Source organism: Lynx rufus, unplaced genomic scaffold, assembly GCF_022079265.1.
Source record: "Lynx rufus isolate CCGP_SWC_20201006 ecotype Redwood Valley unplaced genomic scaffold, mLynRuf1.p SCAF_38, whole genome shotgun sequence".
Lineage (NCBI taxonomy): Eukaryota > Metazoa > Chordata > Mammalia > Carnivora > Felidae > Lynx > Lynx rufus.
The window spans coordinates 3,111,165-3,130,837 of record NW_025814854.1 but is presented as its reverse complement, the minus strand read 5'-3'; the positions used below and the strand labels follow the sequence as shown (position 1 = coordinate 3,130,837).

Below are 19,673 nucleotides of genomic sequence, written 5' to 3'. Positions count from 1 at the left end.
CCAGGCGCCCCAATGTTTTATTTATTTTTGAGAGAGAGAGAGAGAGAGTGGGGGAAGGGCAGAGAGAGAGGGAGATACAGAATCCGAAGCAGGCTCCAGGCTCTGAGCCGTCAGCACAGAACCCGATGCGGGACTTGAACTCAGGAACTATGAGATCATGACCTGAGCCAAAGTCGCACGCTTAACCAACTGAGCCACCCAGGCGCCCCAGAGAGTCCCACTGTCTTGCGATAGGGCATGTCCTTCCGGGCCACCTCATCCATCTCTGATGGGGAGGTGCCCTTGGCCCTGTTAACCCTTCCTCACAGGCACACAGGGGCAAGTCCTACTTGTCGGCTTCCATACTTTTTAGCAGACTTCATAAAAGGTTTAGTGGGTGGAAAGTGTTTGAAATTGTTCGTGGAAATAGGACTTCTGCTGACAAATAACATTTCCCTTGCATAAAGCAAGTGCCTTTCTTGCTGTAGAGACATGGCTGGCTAGAGGCAGTTTTTTTCCCCCGGCCTTTTATTGAAGGCAGCCTGGTGAAGAAGACAGACATCAGAAACCAGGAAGGGGCTCAGTCAGCTCAGCCGCTGCAACAGAACGTCGTAGATGGGGTGGGGTGCTCACACGGTGGAGACTGAGAGGCGGCGAGCCCTCTTCTGTCTCTTGTAAGGACACTAATCTCATCACGGGCCCACCCTTGGGAATCTAACCCGAATCGCCCCATGGGCTCCGTATTTGGAGATGGGGGCTTAGGGTTTCAGCACATGAATTTTGGGTAGGCACAATCCAGTCCCCACCAAGGGGCTCTAGCTTCTTCTGCTGGTTTGTTAACCTGTTCCTTGTCGCTCCAGTTGGGAGAATAGTTGCCTAATGAAAATGTTTCCGGGGTTGGTGGCCACTCTGTATTTTACATGCTGGGGAAACTGACCCTGTCTTCTGCTATTAATTCCGTTTCTTTTAATACCGTTACGTTAATTTTGTAATTCTGCATCGCAAATTGCCACAGAATTAGTGGCTTAAAAGGACACCAACTCATTAGTCACAGTTCCATGGGTTGGAAGTGTCGTGCAGTGTGGCTGCCCGACCCCCCCCCCCCCGCCCCGCCCCGCTCAGGGCCTCAGAGGCCGAAATCAATGCGGAGGCTGGGCTGCAGCTCTCATCTGGGACTCAGGTCGTCTTCTGAGCCCGCCTGCTGTTGGAGAACCCACGTCCTGTGGTTGTGGCACTGGGGTCCTGCTGTTCTGCTCGATGTCGGCTGGGGACTGCCCTCAGCTCCTGGAGGCCCACGGCTCCTCGCCCCAGGGCCATGAGTGCTTGACGGGTCCAGTTGCCCTGTGCCAGGCAAGTAGGACTCGTCCCTCTGGCCTCCTCTTCTGCCACCAGCTGGGAAGAACATCGCTTTGAAAGGCCATGCTACTTGGCCAGCAGATACTTGCTCTGTTTCAAGGTCAGCTCATTTGGGACCTTAATATGCTCCTTAAAAATCCCTTTGCAGCAGTGCCTGGGCTAGTAAGGCAAGAGGTATGTGTATGCCAGGGCCTTCTCGAGGCTACCTTGGAATTCCGCCTGCTATAGTCCCGGCCCTCCCAAATTGATATCCCCCCAAATGCCAAACACACCTACCCTTCTTCTGAGGTTCCCCGGGGTCTCCTCCCACTGCAGCACCGGCTCAGAGTCCCAAACCTTGCCTGAGTCCCAGAACTCCAGAGTCTCATCCCCCGGGTCACCCGCTGGGTACCGCTTCCGGGCACTTGCGGACCAAGCAACACAGTTAGCCTTCCCAGCGACCCCCACGCAGCGGACAGGTTGTGGGACCACAGGTGTAGATTGGCCAGTTCAGAAGTGGGAACTGGACACAACAGGAAGTCCTGGGCCCAACACGGTTCTGAAACCCAGCGGGGGATCCCCAGTCAGGAGCTCGGGGTGACCCCCCTGGCTCCCTGCTTCGCTCCCTGGGCTCCCGTTTCTGCCCTGAGTCAGCCTTCCTCGTGAGGGGGATGTGTGTCCGTAGCTGAGCGGCCTCTGTTGGTAGAAAACCTGGGGCCCCACAGCCCCTTTCACGGCATGTTTTTTGTCTTCTCCAGGGGTTGGATCTGGCAGTTAAAATGGATGTGATTGTATCATGATCTGTTACACAGCTGACTTCTAATCTCCCTTCCTTTTTCCTTACATTGCCTGACGTTACTGTCTCCTGTTCCAGATTCTCAAGGGTTGCGTCTGAGCCCTTGTCCTCCTTGCTCCTCTGTCCTCGTCCCCCTGCCCTGTCTGGATGCCTCATCCTCCGGGCCAGCCGGCTTCAAAGTGGTCATAGTACGCTTTGGGGGATCCCTTGCCCCGTCAGTGGGGTGTCTGCTGCTCTGGCCCCTGCCTCCAGGCCCAAGGTTAGATGTCCCTCTGCACCGGCTCTCCTCTGGTCACTTTCTAAAGCAGCCCCTCCACCTGTTCTCTGCTTCGCTGCCTTGACCTACTTTCTCAGTGGTGCTCATCTCTCTTTGCTGATGAGTTTGTCACGTCTCGTCACCAGCTGGAACGGGAGCTCCATGAGCACCAGGCCTGTGATAAGGTGTGAGCACCCTGGTTGGCTCAGTACGCATGCTTCGGCTGAGCATTTGAGCACTTTCCTCAGTGCTCTGAAAGAATCGCTTTCTTACTGGTAGGGTTCACTGTTGCTGATGAAAATGCTATCTGATTCCCAGTCCGTCGTGGGGAGGGACCTCCTCTCCTCCCAGAACCTTCAGGGCCCTCTCTTGTACCCTTGATGTCTCGAGATTCTAGGACTTGGTTAGACATGGGTCATTTTCATTCTCTGTGCCTGGCACTCAGGCCTTTGCAGCCTCATGGTTCTTCCAGCGGGGGGAATACTTGGATAATTTTTTCCAAATCATGAAATAATAAAATATTAAAGTATATTTGGAAGCTCCGTATCTCGGTTTTTTGTTTTTTCTAAAACACCTGTTGCTTGGATGTTGGCTCTTTTCTATTTCCTGTCTTTATCTGCTCTTGGAGAAAGTTTCTCAGCTTTATCATATAACCCTTCCATTGAATTTTTAATACTGCCAGTCACGTGGCTGGCATCGTAGTATAGGGAGATGGGTAGTAACAAAATAAGTAAATTATAAATTCGAGGGTAGTGTCTTAGATTTGTGGTGTGTACCCACATAGCATGTAGTTTTAAGTAAGATGGTCTCTAACAGTGTTGCTGGGGGTAACATCTGAGGAGAGGCTTGACAGAGATGAGGGGCCCCGTGTGGCCATATGACAGAGAATGTTGCAGCTACAGTAAGTGCAAGGGCCACGAAGAAGGAGCACACCCAGAATGTTCTAGACCTAGCAGGGTCCACCGTGGCCACTGTGGACTGCGAGGCAGCTTGGGCATCGCTGGCCACTGGAGCCACTGGAACACTTTGGAGAGTCTGTGCCACAGCCACCTGCTCAGGTGCGTTTTCATGGGATCCCTGGGAGCTGCGTGTGGGCAAGTGTGGCATGGTATGCCTGGACAGCGGGGCCAAATGGGGTAAGTGTGAGGGGTACAGCTGCCCCTGTCTCTTGCACACGGGTGTGCGGTGGGCAGAAGGTGCAGGAGGGATGGCGGACACGCAGAGGAAACTTGGAGATGCTGGCACCCGCGTGGAAATGCCCGGCCTTCCCAGTGGAGCATAGGGAGTTGACGTCTGAATTTGGGGTCCGGGAGTGTCGAGCTGGAGGAACAGGAGGCACAAACACGGAGGTGGGGGGCCAGTGGGACGTGACTGGAAGTGAGGGTTGGCGTGGGCTCGGCCACAGGGACTGGTGCCCGGGAGCAGCTCGGTCCGCTTGCGGTGGATGTCACTGATGGGGCGGGCCTTGGTGTTGCTCAAGACATGTGCCTGGGATCCCACCCTGGACTGTATGTCAGGTCACTAAGTTACACCCAGATACTTGTACAAACTCTTAATTTGAGAAGTAAAAATTGGGAGTAAACTCACCAGTAGAAATGACCATCAGTCTGCCGTATCGTTGAGCAGGTATTCATCGAACGCATGTTAGTGGGGTACTGTGTGATCCTCCGAGCACCCAGTGATGCAGGAGGAGTAGCCGGGGGGGGGGGGCACGGTGTCCCTGAGTGGGGAAGTGAGGACGAGGCCTGGGGAGGGAGCCCCGTGCAGCTTTCTGCAGGGCTGAGACCATGGTGACCTGGGGGTGACGGGATGGCAGGGGTGGAGGTGGGGCGTCGGGTCCAAGTTAGGGGAGAAGGTGGAGCAGGGATTTCACTGTCCTTTGAGTCACAAACCCTTTTGAGAGTCTAAATTCAAAGCACTTTTGTTATTTCATTACTTTTTTTAAAAGCTTTGATGGTGGTATGTAGCCATGTAGAAATACATTTAAAGTTTCCCTTTTTCTCGTAATCTTGACCTGATTTCAGTGACCCAGGGAGGAACATTCGTGATCTGGTTCCGTTTATCTGGAGGTTGCGATAAATCCTGGGTGTTTGGCCCCCGTGCAGAGCCCTGCTGGCGGCTCCTCCAGGCCCGGCTGGAGGACCTGGTGACGCCCTCACGGGGCGCGCTGGCTCGGCAGCTGTCAGTGCCACGGCCCCACTGGTGAGCAGGACTGCACCGCGAGCGGGCAGCAGTGTGCGAGTGAGTTAGCTGGGTGTCGGAGGGAGAGCAGTGAGGAGCCGGGGGTCTGGGAGGTAGGCCCCAGGCAAGAGGCTGCAGTGGACCAGGTGGCAAAAAGTAGGGTTCTTTCTTAAGCACCTGCTGCGTGCTGACTCGGGCCCTCTGGCCGGTGGGAGAGAGAGGCCCATCAGATGGGGCACGGCGTGCGGAGGCAGCTTCCCTCGGCCTTACACGTAAACATCCCAGACCGTAGCAGACTGGTTTGTGAGGCGAGGGTGTTGGACGTGGGGCAGGTTCAGCAGTTTGGTGATTTTTGTGTAGAAGTAAGTACAAACAGGACTTCTAGAGTGCTTAGGTGAAGATAGAAATCTCTCTCGTTGGTTGCTCAGTGTTGACTTCCTGAGCAGCAGCTCTGGGGCGGGCACTCTGCCGGACACGACGTCCCCCAGGGAGCTGCAGCCTCAGCCTGCCTGGGAGTTCACAGTGCCATGGGAAGCGGCCTGGGCACGGCTCTGAAGATGCTGACGGCGTGGGAGTTAGAACAACAGCTGGCATGGGGCACCTGGGTGGCGCAGTCGGTTAAGCGTCCGACTTCAGCCAGGTCACGATCTCGCGGTCCGTGAGTTCGAGCCCCGCGTCGGGCTCTGGGCTGATGGCTCAGAGCCTGGAGCCTGTTTCCGATTCTGTGTCTCCCTCTCTCTCTGCCCCTCCCCTGTTCATGCTCTGTCTCTCTCTGTCCCAAAAATAAATAAACGTTGAAAAAAAAGAACAACAGCTGGCTTTAGACCTGGGGTTGGGGGGCCTTTCCGGGAGGCTCAGGGTCTCACTGACAGCCTGCTGCCCTGAGGTTGGAGGGCCGGGCTGGCAGGAATGGTGCACACCGGTGGCACTGGCACGGACGAGCGCTCTGACACGGACGGGCTCTGCCCGTGGATGGAGACTGACCTGGACAGACGTTGTTAATGGACGGGGCCGGTGTGGACAGAGCCTGACGTGGACGGGGCCAGCGTGGATGGAGCCTGACCTGGACAGACAGTGATAATGGATGGCCCTGATGTGGACAGAGCCTGATGTGGACGGGGCCAGTGTGGATGGGAGCCCTGATGTACATGGGGCTGGCGTGGCTCATCAGGAGTCTGGACCCTTTCAGGGGTTTCGTGCAGGAAGGACATGTCTGATTGGCTTTTCTACATGTTGCTTAAACTTGTCCATGAGACTGGGTGTAGGAAGGCCTGTTCTGGATGGGTCTGCCATCCAGATGGGAGCCATGGAGTGTCCAGGGAATGGCCGTGGGCTCAGAGGGCGTGGCATTCAGGGAGGAAGGGGCAGCACTGGGGAGAGGATGGTGTGGGGAGGAAGGAGAGAAGACAGAAGGACCCCCACAGGGCAGCTGGAGCTTGGAGGTGGGGGGCGGGGGGGAGCAGGTTGGCGATTTCTTAGAAAGTTGTCAGATAGCCGTGTGTGGCTCCCCGTGGTGGGCATTTACTCCAGAGTGTCTGTCCACCCAGAGGTGTGGCCGTGAGTGTTCACAGCAGCCTTAGTCCTCACAGCCCCACAGGAAACAACCCAAATATCCATTTGCTGGTGAGTGGGCCAACAAAATTTCAGTGGACGCTGCTCAGGAGGAGAACGAGCTGTTGATGTGACAACGTGAGCGAGCCTGGAAACAGGATGAGGGAGACAATTGTGCTGTGTGACCCACAAACACAGTGCCCAGAACACGCCCCCTCGGTGCAGTTGTTGGGCAGACCGGGGGTCTCTGGGGCGAGGGTCCTCATCTCCGTCGTGGTGGTGGTTTTCAGGCAAACGTCAAAACTTACCAAGTTGTCTCTTTAAAATACGTGCAGTTTGTTTTGTCAAATATTTCTCCTTAAAAGCTGTTTAATAAAGGTTATGGGGTAGATAGATGAATAATCTAGAAAAATACAACTTAGCAAAGCTAATGAAAAAGCAAGTGGATGGGACGCCTAGGGGGCTCAGTCAGTTGAGCATCTGACTCTTGATTTCAGCTCAAGTCCTGATCTCATGGTTCGTGGGATCGAGCCCCACGTCGGCCCTGTGCTGACATCTCGGAGCCTGCTTGGGATTCTCTCTCTCACTCTCTCTGCCCTCCCCTGCTTGTGTGTTCTCACTCTAGTGCAAAATAAATAAATATACTTTAAAAAAATAATTGGAAAACTTTAAGATTCTTGTAAGATGTGGTTAACGAAAGGAAGGGATGACCCCTGGGTGTTTGCACAAGGGGGTGGATGCAGGTCCCTTCTCCTGAAGGGTCCCCGGGGCAGGTGGGCCTAAGGAGGGTTCGAGCCGCACGGGAAGTTGGGACCAGCCGGAGGGGGTGCTTCCGTCGGGGACCCCACGGTCACGGAGCCGCCATCGTGCCTCGCATCTGTGGGCAGGGCACACCACATGACGCTGTCCTCACTCAGCTGCGGCTGAGGCCCGAGGGCCTGAGCTCTGGAGCCCACTTGCTGTGTGTGCTGGCACGGGAAGGTACCCCCCGTGGTTGACTAGTTATAAAAACCACATTGTAACGCATCATATTGTAGTCCGAGGTTGGCTTTTTAGTAAAGATGGAGATCTGTGTATACGTGTGAAAAGTATTTAAGGGTGAACCCACAGAGGGAAATACACCATCACGCTAAGGACGACAGCTCCTTTTTGGTGATTAGGGTTGTAGGGTTCTTTTTTTCCTTAATATTATTCTTTACTTTCCAAATCACGTTCAGTAAATGTGCGTATTGCTTTCATATTGCAAAAGAAACCCAATGTACTCACCTAAAGGACAGTAATGCAGGATGTGGGTGTGATACGGGGAGGGCGGGGTGGGGAAGTATCCACTGAGCAGTGCCCAGGGGCTCGGAGGGAGGGCGTGCTCCGGATCGCGCAGCCGTGTGCAGCAGAGCGGCCGGGACGGAGGCACTGGCCTAACAGGAAGGACTGTCCGTGGTGGAGGAGGCTGGTTGGAGGGGCGGGTCGAGGTGAGTGGACAGGGAGGCAGGACCTCTTCACACAAGCATGGCTGCCTCTGGGTCCGCGGTGTGCCTGACACACCACCCACGCCCTTCTGGAATGCTCCGGCACCAGTGCAGCCAGCCTCCGTGCACCACGGCAGGGAGCCACATGGGAGAGGCTCGGGTCTCAGACTGGAGGGGTTGGCCAGACCACGGTCGGGGCAGTGACCAGTGATCTTGGATACAGGTTATGTTGGTAGCGTCCTCGTCACTGGAATCTTGTCAAGAGCAGTTTGCTGGAGTCGGGGGGTGGCAGATGCCAGGGAAAAGAGTGCGCTGGTGTGGGGGGCCTGTAACACCCTCACTGAGTTTAGCTTGCATTTTGTGGGTTACTAGTGAAGCTGAACATTTGAAAATATGCTTGTTTGGATTTCCCCTTTTGTGAAGTGCCCGTGGTTCCTTGTACGGTCCGGAGCCGATGTTGGCAGATGTCTTGTGTAAAGAACCGGGCAGCAAACACCTTAGCTTTTTGGGTCATCTGGTGTCGAGAGTCCTCAGTCCCAAAGCGGTCACAGACGGGACACAGGTGAGGGGGCGCGGCAGGCCCCGTCTCGCTTTGTTTCCAGGCCAGCCTTGCCGAGCCCCGTCTGGACTGTAGTCTTACCCACGGGGGTGTTTTCGTCCACCGTGGCCTCTTCCACTCTTGTGGTTTTCGATTATCTGCTGCCCTTCTCTTTAAGAAAGTTGCTCTTCCTAGGGCGGTCCATCTGTGGTTAGCGCCTTCTGATTGTTTGGTAACCTTTTCTCCCGGAGGTCAAGATGATGTCCTCCCCGGGATCTTCTCACGTTTTGAATTGTGCTTTCACACGTGGGCTTCATCCACCTGGAGTTGATCGTTTGGGGGTGAGGTAGGGGAGATCCCTGTTACGAGGTAGTAAGAGTTGGTTTTCGTTTCGGTTTTCCTGTTTCATGACTGGGGATGGCGTTGATGGCAGTTTTCTTCATTGTAAAATGCACTTTTTGTGGAGGTGTCGTCTACACAGCCTGAAGCTCACCACAGTCTTCGGTGTGGCTGGTGTCCCTTGGTGCATCTGTGACCGCACCCCAGTCCCGACCCCGACTGTTCATCCCCTCAGCCTTCCAGCCACCGGTCCCTGCCGCCGGCCGGTCCACAGGCACCCAAATCTGCCTTTTCTAGAATCGTGTGTGCGCTGGGACACGCACTGTGTGGTCCTCGTGTCTGGCTTCTTTCCTGCAGCACAGATCTCGCCCCTTGTTCATTTTGGTTGCTGAGAAGTACCAGCTGTGTGGATGGGGCACTTTCCGACTCCCACCACCCGTTGATGGGCACTGTAGCTGTTTCCAGTGCGGGCTGTTATGAATAAAGCTGCTTTGAACATTCAGGCATAAGCCTTTGAGTGCGTATTCGTGTTTGTGTCTCTTTTAAATTAGAGAATTTTTATTAGCTTCTAAATTGGTGAAGAGGTTTTTGATGGGTTTTTTTTTAATGTTTATTTTTGAGAGAGAGAGAGAGAGAGAGAGAGAGAGAGAGAGAGAGAAAGAGAGACACCGCAAGCAGGGGAGGGGCAGAGAGAGTGGGGGACAAATCCAAACAGCTCCAGGCTCCGAGCTGTCAGCACAGAGCCTGACGTGGGGCTCGAACCCACGAACCATGAGATCATGACCTGAGCCAAAGTTGGACGCTCAACCGACCAAGCCACCCAGGCATCTAAGAGTTTTTTTAAAGTCATGAATGGATAATGAATTTTATCAAATGATTTCTCTGCATCTTTGGGAAGATCTTGTCGTTTTTCTCCTTTTTCGTCTTTTGTGAAATTGCTTCTTTTTCTCATATTAAGCCCCCTTGTAGTCTGGGGTAAACCTACCTTGTGAGGCACGAACCTCCTTCTCAGACACTGCTGGTTCAGGTGACTCCACGTGCTGTGACTCTGACACTAATGTCCACCAGTGAGGTCAGTCTGATTTTCCTTCCAGTTCTGGTCTGGTGTGTGTGGATGTTAGTTTCATAAAAAGAGTTGGAAAATACTGTCTTATTGATTCTCCAAGTGGGTTTGTTTGAGTAGGTTTGCTTTGGCTCCTTGAATGCTTGGTAGGACTGCCCTCGAGATGGTAGGGCTTCACAGACCTTCATCCTGTCTCCTTGGGCTTCATAACATGGGATGTCCCCTGCCTGCCCCCACAACTCCCACATGCTCCCCGTGCACTCCCCTGTCTCCCACGCCCTTCCAGCCCACCAGCCCCCGGGCCTCAGTGACACCAGACTGCCACTGAGATCTGCCCGTGTGTCTTTGGTCGATCCTGGTTCTTCACTGTCTCAATTCTTATTTTTCTCTGGGTTGTTTTAAGCAAGCAAATGAACAGACCGGTGTAACTGGGCAAAGCCAAAGCTGCTGGTCTGGGGACGTGGGGGGAACACGGGCTCTGTGTGGTCAGCACGTGTGGGATGACGCTCCTGGGTTGTGTGTCTCCACAGGCTTCAAGATGTAGCAGAGGGCTCCGGGCTGCCGTGTACAGGTAAGTGCGGTCTGAATTTTCTTTCAGTGCACGCGAATTGCTTAAATGTACCTTGGATTGTACTTTGTGAGATTATGGTAGCCATAGAAGAAGTCAGTTCCTTCTGACTCCTTTCACACGTAATCTCTGACAGCTCTGGAGGAGATTAGGGCACAGCTACTTTACATATATTCAAGTTTTCTCTTCATTAACACTTCTGCTTGACTCTGTCGTGTTGTTTGCTACATGGGACTCACCTAAAAATTCTAGAAAGAACTTAATGGCAGGACTGTGTGCATCAGACATAAAAGACGTGAAATAACACGTGCGTTTCTGTGCCAGAAGATGGACAGAGAGCAAGGGACAGAGGGGAGGCACGGAAGCGAAGACCCGCAGGGCAGAGTGCGGCCGCTGGCGAGGTGCCCCAGTGTCAGAGCAGCGGCCTGAGCGCCCAATGCGAGGGCAGGAGGAGGGGGCCGAAGACGTCTAGAGGAGGTGAGGCACGGTGTCCCCAGGGTCCCCAACCCTCCGTTCCCACAGCCACTGGTGTCGGGTGGGGAGGAGTCCACAGCCGTGAGAAGCCCACCGTTGAGACAGGGCCGTGTGCTCACATTCGCTGCCGACCTCCCCTAGTGTCCCTCCTGCAGGGAGGTCGGAGACGGGCCAGGCGAGGCGTCTCAGGGTTTGCCGGCAGGTGCAGCTTGTGGAGGGTGCGGGACTGAAAGGTTTGCACCCCTTTTGCTATTTGCACCCCCACCTGGTGTCCAGTGTCCGGTGCTGAGCAGGGGCCGCCGAGCATGGGAGGTGCAGGGACGGTGACAGTGGACATTTCCCTCCTGAGTGCAACTCCTTGTGGGCCTGGGGGCAGGACAGTGGCTGGCCATGGGGCCCAGCGTGGGCCGAGCGGGCACTCGGCGGCAGGGGTCCCTCAAGTCCGCTCTCGTCTCCGAATGCGGTGGTCAGCAGGCAGAGGGTTCCTCTTCCGGGCTGTCAGGGCCGTCCCCTCAGCCAGGCGCTGTGCTTGGGTGGCCCGCCCCTCCACCTTCCCTTGTCCCCGGTGACCTCCCTCCCTCGGGGCTCATCCTGGGTTCCCTGGCGGTGAGACTTGTAGCGGGAGTCTCCGAGGGATGCTGTGTCTTTCGCAGCTTGAAGGCTCTCCTGCCGCCCATCTGGTGCCCACCTGCTGTCACCTGGTCACTCAGTAAGTGACGTCTACGCAGCGTCTCCACACTGAGGCTCTGCTCTCACTCTGCCTGAAAAGTGGTAGGGGGTCTTTGAGACTGAATCTTCTCTTCCTCAACAAAGCCTCCACTGGTGACTCCCGAATAAATTGTCACCGCAATTACTAAGGTGGTGGTGACTCCTACTCCACACGATCAGCTCACCTTCTTCTGGAAAGACGTGTTCCTTTCTTACTCATCTGTCTCCCTGTGGACTCGTGAGCTTCTGGGTTATTCTGTCGATTATAATCTGATTCATTCTGTTCACCTAACGATAGTTACTGCTTATCTTGAAGTTCTAGTTGCCCCGGGGTGTCTAGTGGGGCCCCTTTGAGCTGGGGCCAGGTCCCCCTGCTCCAGTTGTGTTACCTTCCGGGCCCAGCCTTGGGTCAGTCACCTACTCACGCACCCTGGTTCCTCGTGGTGGGTAGTGCTGTAAGCTGGGACCTAGGCTGCCAAGGAGCGCTTACTCCCAGGCCCTCTCAGTGGATAGAGCTGGAGAGGGGGTGTGGAGTCCACAGCCACATGCACCCACACGTCTTTATCTCTTTACCCACCTGCTCATAAGCATGAGCTCACACTGACCCTGGTCCCTCAAAGGGGCCAAAGGCCCTGTCAGTGCCGGCGTGACCGCGGCCTCTGTTTTGTCCTTATGAATCTGCTTGTCACCCTCATGCAGGGCCACGCCAGTCTTCTCCACGTCGTTCTGATTTCAGCGTGTGTGCTACTGAAGCGAGCACTGTTGTGGCTTTCGTTTCGTGGTTCAGTTACCTGGGGGTTGGGAAGACACTTTGTCGCTGAGCACATTCCTGTCTGACGGGAATATTTGCGTGTGGTCACATCCTCAGTGGCTGGCTTGGAAACAGCTCCTATAGAGGGCTGTGGACATGAGGGCAGCACTCCCTGGGGCCAGCGCGGGGCCTCACGCCAGAGTCCTTCATGTCGGCAGGGCCCCGTTTCCTGCTCTGCTTTGCTTGGGATGATTCCTGGGTTTCCCTTCTCTTGGGTTGTTCTCTGTCTTTTTTTTTTCTTTCTTTTTCCTGGCTCCACACGGTGGTGCTGGGTTCCCAGGTCAGTCACCTGGCTGGCCTCAGTGCGCACACTCGCTGAGGACAGGCTTTACTAGATTCCCAGTCACGTCCGTGAACCCTGACCCACAGACACACCTCGCTGCAGGGAGTTAGGAAGGGTCATCTCCAGTGGAGACCGTGTGTCTGCTGCAGCCTGATGTGCAGGGAGGAGAGATGTGGGCGAACGCCCAGGAGTGTCAGCTTCCACCTCACTCTCCGTGGAAAGCCCAAAGCGGTATTGTGGTCGAGAGACCCGCCGCGTTCCATCAGCGACGTTAGTGGGGCGGTCTTGCTGATTGCATTCGTTTGCTCTGATAGTTTGTGGGTGCCGCTGGGTCTCAGGATGGGTGACAGTGTGCCTACAGATCCTTGCTCCCTCCGGGTCCCTCACCGCCTCTTCCAGCCAAAAGCCCTGGCCGGGCCTCCGTGCCGCGCTGCACGGTGGCGGGCGTGGCGGGCATTTGCCCTCGGACTTCACGTGAATGGAAGTGGGTCTGAAGTCCTCCAAGTGGTTTGCTTTCTTTTTCATTTTCCTTAAATGGCATTGAGCAGTGAATGTCCTCGCTGGCGGCCTGGGAGCCGTGTGCGCGATGGCCACTGGGCGCGGCCAGCCACCCTCAGTGATGCCTTTGACTCTGATGTCTCGGAGCATCTGTTTCTGTTAGTCATCTTACCGGGAAGACATCCGTTCTGTCAGTATTTTCTGGAGCAGCGTTTTGTGTGGGTTTCCTGCTGCTGCTGCAATGAAGGGCCACAGGCTCGGTGGCTACAGCAGCACAGATGTGTCACCTGACGGTTCTAAACGTCAGGGGTCCAAAAGGGTCTCAACTGGGCTATAGTGAAGGTGCCCGCGGGGCTGGCTCCTTCTGGCTTCGGGGAAAATGGATCTTTGTCTCTTCCAGGCACCCCACCCTTGGTTCATGGCCAGCAGCCTACCACTCCCAGTCTCTCTGACTCGGACCCTCCCATCTCCCTTTTAAGGGCCCTGTGATGACAGGGGGTCTGTGGGGTCATCTGGGACCATCTCCCAGCTCAAGGACTTTTTGCCTTGTGAGGTGACACGCAGATTTTGGAGTAGGACATGTAGTAGGACAGTAGTTACACCTCCTGACACAGCTCCGGAGATGCGGTGACAGAACCCAACCTCGCGGAGCCTGTGGTCTAGCCAGGGAGACGGAGAAAGCTGGAGCAGAGCAGGAAGGGGCCCCGAGATAGAGACAACATGTCGGCACTTTGGTGCACAGATGATTGGACTTTGATGACGCCATGTTGTATGCAGTGCTGACGTTCTGTGTGACAGTGACAGCGATCAGCAGGCGGCCCAAGGCGGGGGCTTCTGTGTGCCCCCCTGCTTCTGGGCCTGGGCTTTCCTGAGCCAAGAGGCTCCTGAGCCCCGGGGAGGGGTCCTGGAGGGCTGGTCGGGCTTTCCCTGGACAGGGCAGAGGGAAGGGGGGGAGGGTCTGGAGCTCATGCCGGCTAAATGAAATCGCTTTCCGAGCCAGTCCTCGGTGGCGGTTTTCTGTGATTTGCCATTTGAAACAATTGCAGCGAACATCTTTTTTTTTTCCTTTTTCTTCTTTTAACGTTTACTCATTTTTGAGAGACAGAGAGAGACAGAGTGCAAGCAGGGGAGGGGCAGAGAGAGAGGGAGACACAGAATCCGAAGCAGGCTCCAGGTTCCGAGCTGTCAGCACAGAGCCCGACGTGGGACTCAAACTCATGAACTGTGAGATCATGACCTGAGCCACAGTCAGATGCTTAACCGACTGAGCCACCCAGGTGCCCCTGCGGCAAACATCTGTTGAACTTGTCCAGTTATTACGATAAATGTCTAGAAATGGGATGGCTCCTGTTCCATCTGGACACATCTGGGCCCCTCTTGCTGCCTGCTTCCCTGGGCCTTGTCGGGACTGGACATTGACTTTCCTGACCCTTCTGATGTCAGAATCACGTGGTGTGACTGTTCGTATCAGGGTCTCATCGAAGGACTTTGCTTCTCCTTCAGGTTTGGCCAGTGCTGCCCTTGCTGGTGCCCCTTGGGGTCATTCATGCCCTAGGTTTACAGAACAGCCAGAAGCTCTAGGAGTGACCCCTCAGCCTCCTGCCCCAGACTCAGCACAGCCCGCTCATCCTCCCAGCCTGTCTCCCTGCACCTTCACGATCCTCCTTCACTTGCCTGCCGCCTCACCAGCTGGCCTCAGCTCAGTCCTGAGCAGGAGGGGTCAGGGGAGCCGAGAGGGGCAGTGCCACAGGTGGTTAAGGGGATAGTAACGTTTGCAGAGTGCTGCCCATCAGGTGTGCGGCGGGACGGTCCCAGTCCTCTGTGAGAGGACTTTTGGCAGTTCCTTCTCCAGACGGAAGTCGGCCCACGGAGCCTTTGTGGCTTGGACCTGCCGTGGCAGGTGGCAGCCTCTGTCCACATGATGCTGTGCCCTCCTGGAAGGATGTGCCGTAACTTGATTTGCATTTAGCCTGAGCCTTTGACAACACATGGGAGTCTTTCAGATATTGATACTGGTTTTCTCTTCTAGAAGCCAAAGATGTTGACCAGAAAGATTAAACTCTGGGACATAAATGCCCACATCACCTGCCGCCTGTGCAGTGGATATCTCATCGACGCGACCACGGTGACCGAGTGTCTGCATACGTGTACGTGGAGAATATTCTAGAACGTGGCCTTTGACAGCTGTGGGGGTGTGTGTGTGTGTGAACTATCTGCATGTGTGTATGGTGGAATGATCTAGAACCTCCCTTTGACACCTGTGGGAGGTGTGTGTGGACTGTCTGCATATGTGTATGGCGGAATGTTCTAGAACGTGGCCTTTGACAACTTCCAGCCTTATGCTTTCTTAATACTTGTGGTTTCTTATTTTTCCTTCCTTCCTTCCTTCCTTCCTTCCTTCCTTCCTTCCTTCCTTCCTTCCTTTCTCCACCAAAAGCTTTTAGCTCAAGCACAAAGCAAAACACAGAAGCAGGAATAAAGATCTTTTTTTTTTTTTTTTTTAATTTTTTTTTTTCAACGTTTATTTATTTTTGGGACAGAGAGAGACAGAGCATGAACGAGGGAGGGGCAGAGAGAGAGGGAGACACAGAATCGGAAACAGACTCCAGGCTCTGAGCCATCAGCCCAGAGCCTGACGCGGGGCTCGAACTCCCGGACCGCGAGATCGTGACCTGGCTGAAGTCGGACGCTTAACCGACTGCGCCACCCAGGCGCCCCAAGATCTTAAAAATAAATCCGAAAAATTACTTCAAATTAAAAACATTGTGGGTAATTTCAGTAGAGATACCATTTAGGAAAGCTAAGTACAGGAAAAATTTAATTATTTCTATATAACAGCAAAACCAGTAACTGTTATGACAGAATATTCATTTCTAGTGGACAGAAATGCTTACTTTTTAAATTTTTCCAAATGAATTCCTTAAACGTTTTAAACACAAGAATGTGGTTCGGCTCCTCACGACTAATAAGCCCGTGTTCTGATGTTGAGAAGACTCTTAGCTGTGCTGAGCTTGCGGTTTTAATGCCCCAGCTCAGCAGGAGATGCTGCTGTTTACCCCGAAGCACAGTCACCGCTGGGGTGGTTGAGGAGTCAGGCCGGAGTGTCTCCGCTGGCTGTGGTAGGCACGCCGTGTAGATAGGGTCTTTGCAATACAGCCGGTGCGTGTAATGCAGATGACTTTTGACTGTGTGTTTTCCACTTCAGGAAATAAAATATTTGACCCCTTAGGTAGAACTTTCATTTTAAAGGTAACTGTAGTTTTTGGATTATTATTTTCATTGAATTGCCTTGAATTTTGGTGTACAAAGAAAATCTTGTGATCTTTTTTTACACACATGAAAACTGTAATTATTGGCCCCTATGGTGAAGATATTTGGGGGAGACAAGTACTTTCTGATGATTTCTCAGCTCTTGGCCTCTGAACACCTATTCACTTAGGTTCTTCGCCCCTCTTATCCCTGCACCTCAAATCTGCCGAGTGAGGCCGCTGACTGAGCGCCTGGGGCTTCTCCGTCGTTGCTGAGACCTGAGAGGTGGCTGCTCCATCACAGCAGCCACGTGCGAGGTGGCCTGCGCCTCAGCCCCCGTGTGTGCCGAGCCCGAGGGGGTGCTGGCATCTCCCTCCCCGGTTACTTTCTGACACAAGTGTGCTTTTGCAGTCTGTCGGAGCTGCCTGGTCAAGTATTTGGAGGAGAACAACACCTGCCCCACGTGTAGGATCGTGATTCACCAGAGCCACCCGCTGCAGTACATTGGGTAAGTGTGCCCAGGTTCCGGTCCCAAAGCCACAGCTTCCGGCATCTCCCGGTGTGTCAGGGACCCGCCCAGCACGGGACACGTGTGACCACGTACGGCAGCCGATCCAGCCGAGTCAGGCCAGTGAGCGCTGGGGCTGTTCCCACAAGTTTCCAGGAATATTTGCTCAAATTGAGTATTTTGAGGAACCTCAGGACACACCTGTATTTCACTAGTCTTGCAATAAATTGGCTGAAGTTTACTCTGAAGTGGATAGCAGCCCCTGGTCCACCTTCCTGTCATGGGACAAGTGGTCCTAGGTCCCGCGTGGCTGCCCTTTGTGTGTGGCCTGCGTCTTGCTCCCTGCAGCTGGTGCTGCAAGGAGTCACCTCCTTTGGTTTCGGGGAGATCGGACCCCCTTGGAATCAGCACCATTTGTGAGGGAGGCGCCAGGGAGTTGGCACGACCAGACTTGGGGGTCAGGCTATGATGGGCAGGAAGTGCTGCCTTATGGCTTTTATGCAGAGTTTTAAATGACTTCAGATTTGGCCGGGGGGGTGGGGGGGGGCGGGGGGCTCTCTAAAGGAAGCCAAGCGCTGCCTGCACCACATGGGAGCAGCAGAGGTAGGGCTGAATATATGTTTTGAAGGAAGAGAGGGACGTGTGTCTCTCCACTTCCCAAGTCGTGAAGTATGTCGTGTGCGCACAAGGCGTTTAAAAACACATGAATGGCTTATAGCGGCACAGCAAGAAACCACTCCCAGATGGAGAAGTAGAAATCACCAGGCCCAGAAGCCCCCGCCCCACCCTGGCCGCTGTCCCCACACAACATAGCTTAGTCTCCTGTGGTCCGGCTCGCTACATGGGGAACCAGCTGTGTTTTCGTGGCCCTTGCCCTTGACCCAGCCTGTTCTCCAGACTGGTCTCTGTTAGTGGGGAGGTCTGTGCAGGTGGACATCAGGGTGTCCTCTGTGGGCCCTCCGTGCTGCTCTGGGCATTCCCGTGCAGGTGTCCCCCCTCTGTCAGCCCTCCGCAGGCTGCTGAGCTGTGGAGCTCCCGTGCCTTCCTGTGCGCTGCTGGGCTGCTGGGCCGTGCACCGTCTTGATGTGCCCTGTGGGTGCCTGTGGACTGCGTTCTGGCCACATGGTGGCTCCGTAGGGTATCTTGGCCTGTCGCCCTGATTACCAGTGAGCACGGTCCTTTCTGAGATGTCACCTGGCCACTCGGGCTGCCGGGAGATGTCTCTTCACATCTCATTTTTCTCTTGGGTTCTTTATTTTACTTGTTTGCTTTGAAGAAATGCTTTATATGCTCTGGGTACTAATTGTTGGCAGTGTGTGCACGTTACCTGCGTTGGGGGCATAGTCTTGCAGAGCACGGGGTTGCTTTCCTGACATGAACTGTAGAAGGCAGGTGGTGGTGGGGGCTTCGTGCTCGTGGGAAGCTGTGGAGACCCTGCCCCCACCCCCACCCCCGTGCTCCGGGGAGACAGCAGGCAGGGCTGTCTGGAGAACTGAAGCCCTTTAGCAATCTGAGACCCCAGTGTTCCAGGCAGAGCCTAGCCTGCTAACACACAGGAGGGGGCCGATGGGAAGAGAGCTGGCCAGGTGTGCAGGCCTGGGTCCAGAGGGCCAGGGCCAGCGAGACGGAGGTGCAGAGCTGGGAAAGATGCGCAGCCCCAAGGCCTGCTGTGGGCCCTGGGCTCCAGGGTGGCTCTTTCCTGGCAGTCCCGTCCCTTGCTGTTTGCTCCCTGTGCTCTGCCCAGGGTGGTTTTCGTGTTCTCCCCTCCTGATGCCAACTCTGCACTTGGCTCAGAGCCTTGTTCCTGACACAGCTTCTCCAGCCACACCTGGCCCGGCCTCCTGCTCTGATTCGCTACCCCCCACTGTGCAGCTGCCCCAAGGGAAGGGCTTTCAGCTTGGGGCTGGGGCAGTGTGGGGAGAGGGCAGTTAGGGCAGGGCAGCGGGGCCTGGTGGCACCGTGCGGGGCCCCGGGCAGTGACTTAGGCCTTACGAGGTGGGATGATGCCGAGTGGTGCTGGCCGCAGGCGGGTGCTGGGCCTGAGCTCCTGGTGCCTGTTGGATCCCTGAGGCAGCTCCACACTTCAGGCCTCATCTTAAAGCCAAGGGCTCTTGTCACGTGGGCCCAGGAGAGACCTCGGCACAAGCGAAGGGCTGGGAGAGGGTGTGTGGCCTGTGGCCTAGAGTGTAAACACGAAAGCCTATTTCAAGGGGCTGCCCCCTCCAAGAGCCTGGATGTGGCTGACACCAGGAGAAGCGCGCTGTACTGTTCTGTCCTGCCCGCCAGCACCCTTTCCAAGGAGAGCCCCCCCAACCCCTCCCCTCGGCCCTATGGGTCTGTGGCCAGGCAGGCAGGGCCTGGCACGGTCATTCGGAGGACCCAGAGTCAAGCTCTGTGGCGGGGATCTCTCCACCGTCCTCTCCTCGTGCAGTGGGGGGAGCTTTCCACAAAGCCGTGGGGGTGTCCTGCGTGCTGCGGGCCGGCTGTGGTCCATCATCTTCGCTGTGGGCACGTGTGCATCGTGGTCGGAAATTTGAGAAACCCTGCTTTGGTCTGCCACAACACAGGCTGAGATGTCAGACTGATGTCTATTAGAACTTAAAAGTTCTTCCTGGAAATGGCGAATGAGGGTCTCTGCAGGCCCTGGTCACCCGCCGTTTGTGGCCTAACCGTGAGCCCATTGAGTGGCTGCTGTGTGCCCGGCCCTGGACTAGCCCTGACAGCTAAATGTCTAGAAGTTTTGTGGAACCCCATCGTTTGTCCGTTATTTACATGCTACTTGTCTGGGTACTTACAGGTTTTCATTTTAACGCATGATGTTTGAAAATTAACGTTGATTTGAAAAGTTACTTAAACATATTAATAAGTTATGTTTAAAAATAGCAAACTGGAGTAGAAACTATATTTGAAATACTGTGCTTATATAAAGCCTTTTCAGAAAACCTTTATAGGTAGATCTTAAAGACCACAGGGAGGGCCTGATCTTAGGGCCTTTCCTCTACATTATTCAGAACATGAAAGAAAAGTTTCCTGTCTGGTGGAGGCCCAGGAGGCACCGGTGGAAGAGGTG

General features: G+C 54.9%; 1 protein-coding gene across 3 annotated transcripts in view; it reads left to right on the top strand.

The window, feature by feature from the left end:
• The window catches only part of PCGF3 (polycomb group ring finger 3), a 56,623-nt gene that overhangs the window by 5,856 nt on the left and 31,094 nt on the right, over window positions 1-19,673 (top strand). For 2 of the 3 annotated variants that reach the window (XM_047094192.1, XM_047094194.1), the window contains exons 2-5: window positions 10,035-10,075; window positions 10,397-10,549; window positions 14,876-14,993; window positions 16,507-16,603. In XM_047094192.1, coding sequence (XP_046950148.1) covers window positions 14,885-14,993; window positions 16,507-16,603 — 206 coding nt within the window. In that variant the 5' untranslated portion in view covers window positions 10,035-10,075; window positions 10,397-10,549; window positions 14,876-14,884. The remainder of the gene's footprint in view (window positions 1-10,034; window positions 10,076-10,396; window positions 10,550-14,875; window positions 14,994-16,506; window positions 16,604-19,673) is intronic. The other variant, XM_047094193.1, reaches the window with a different exon arrangement.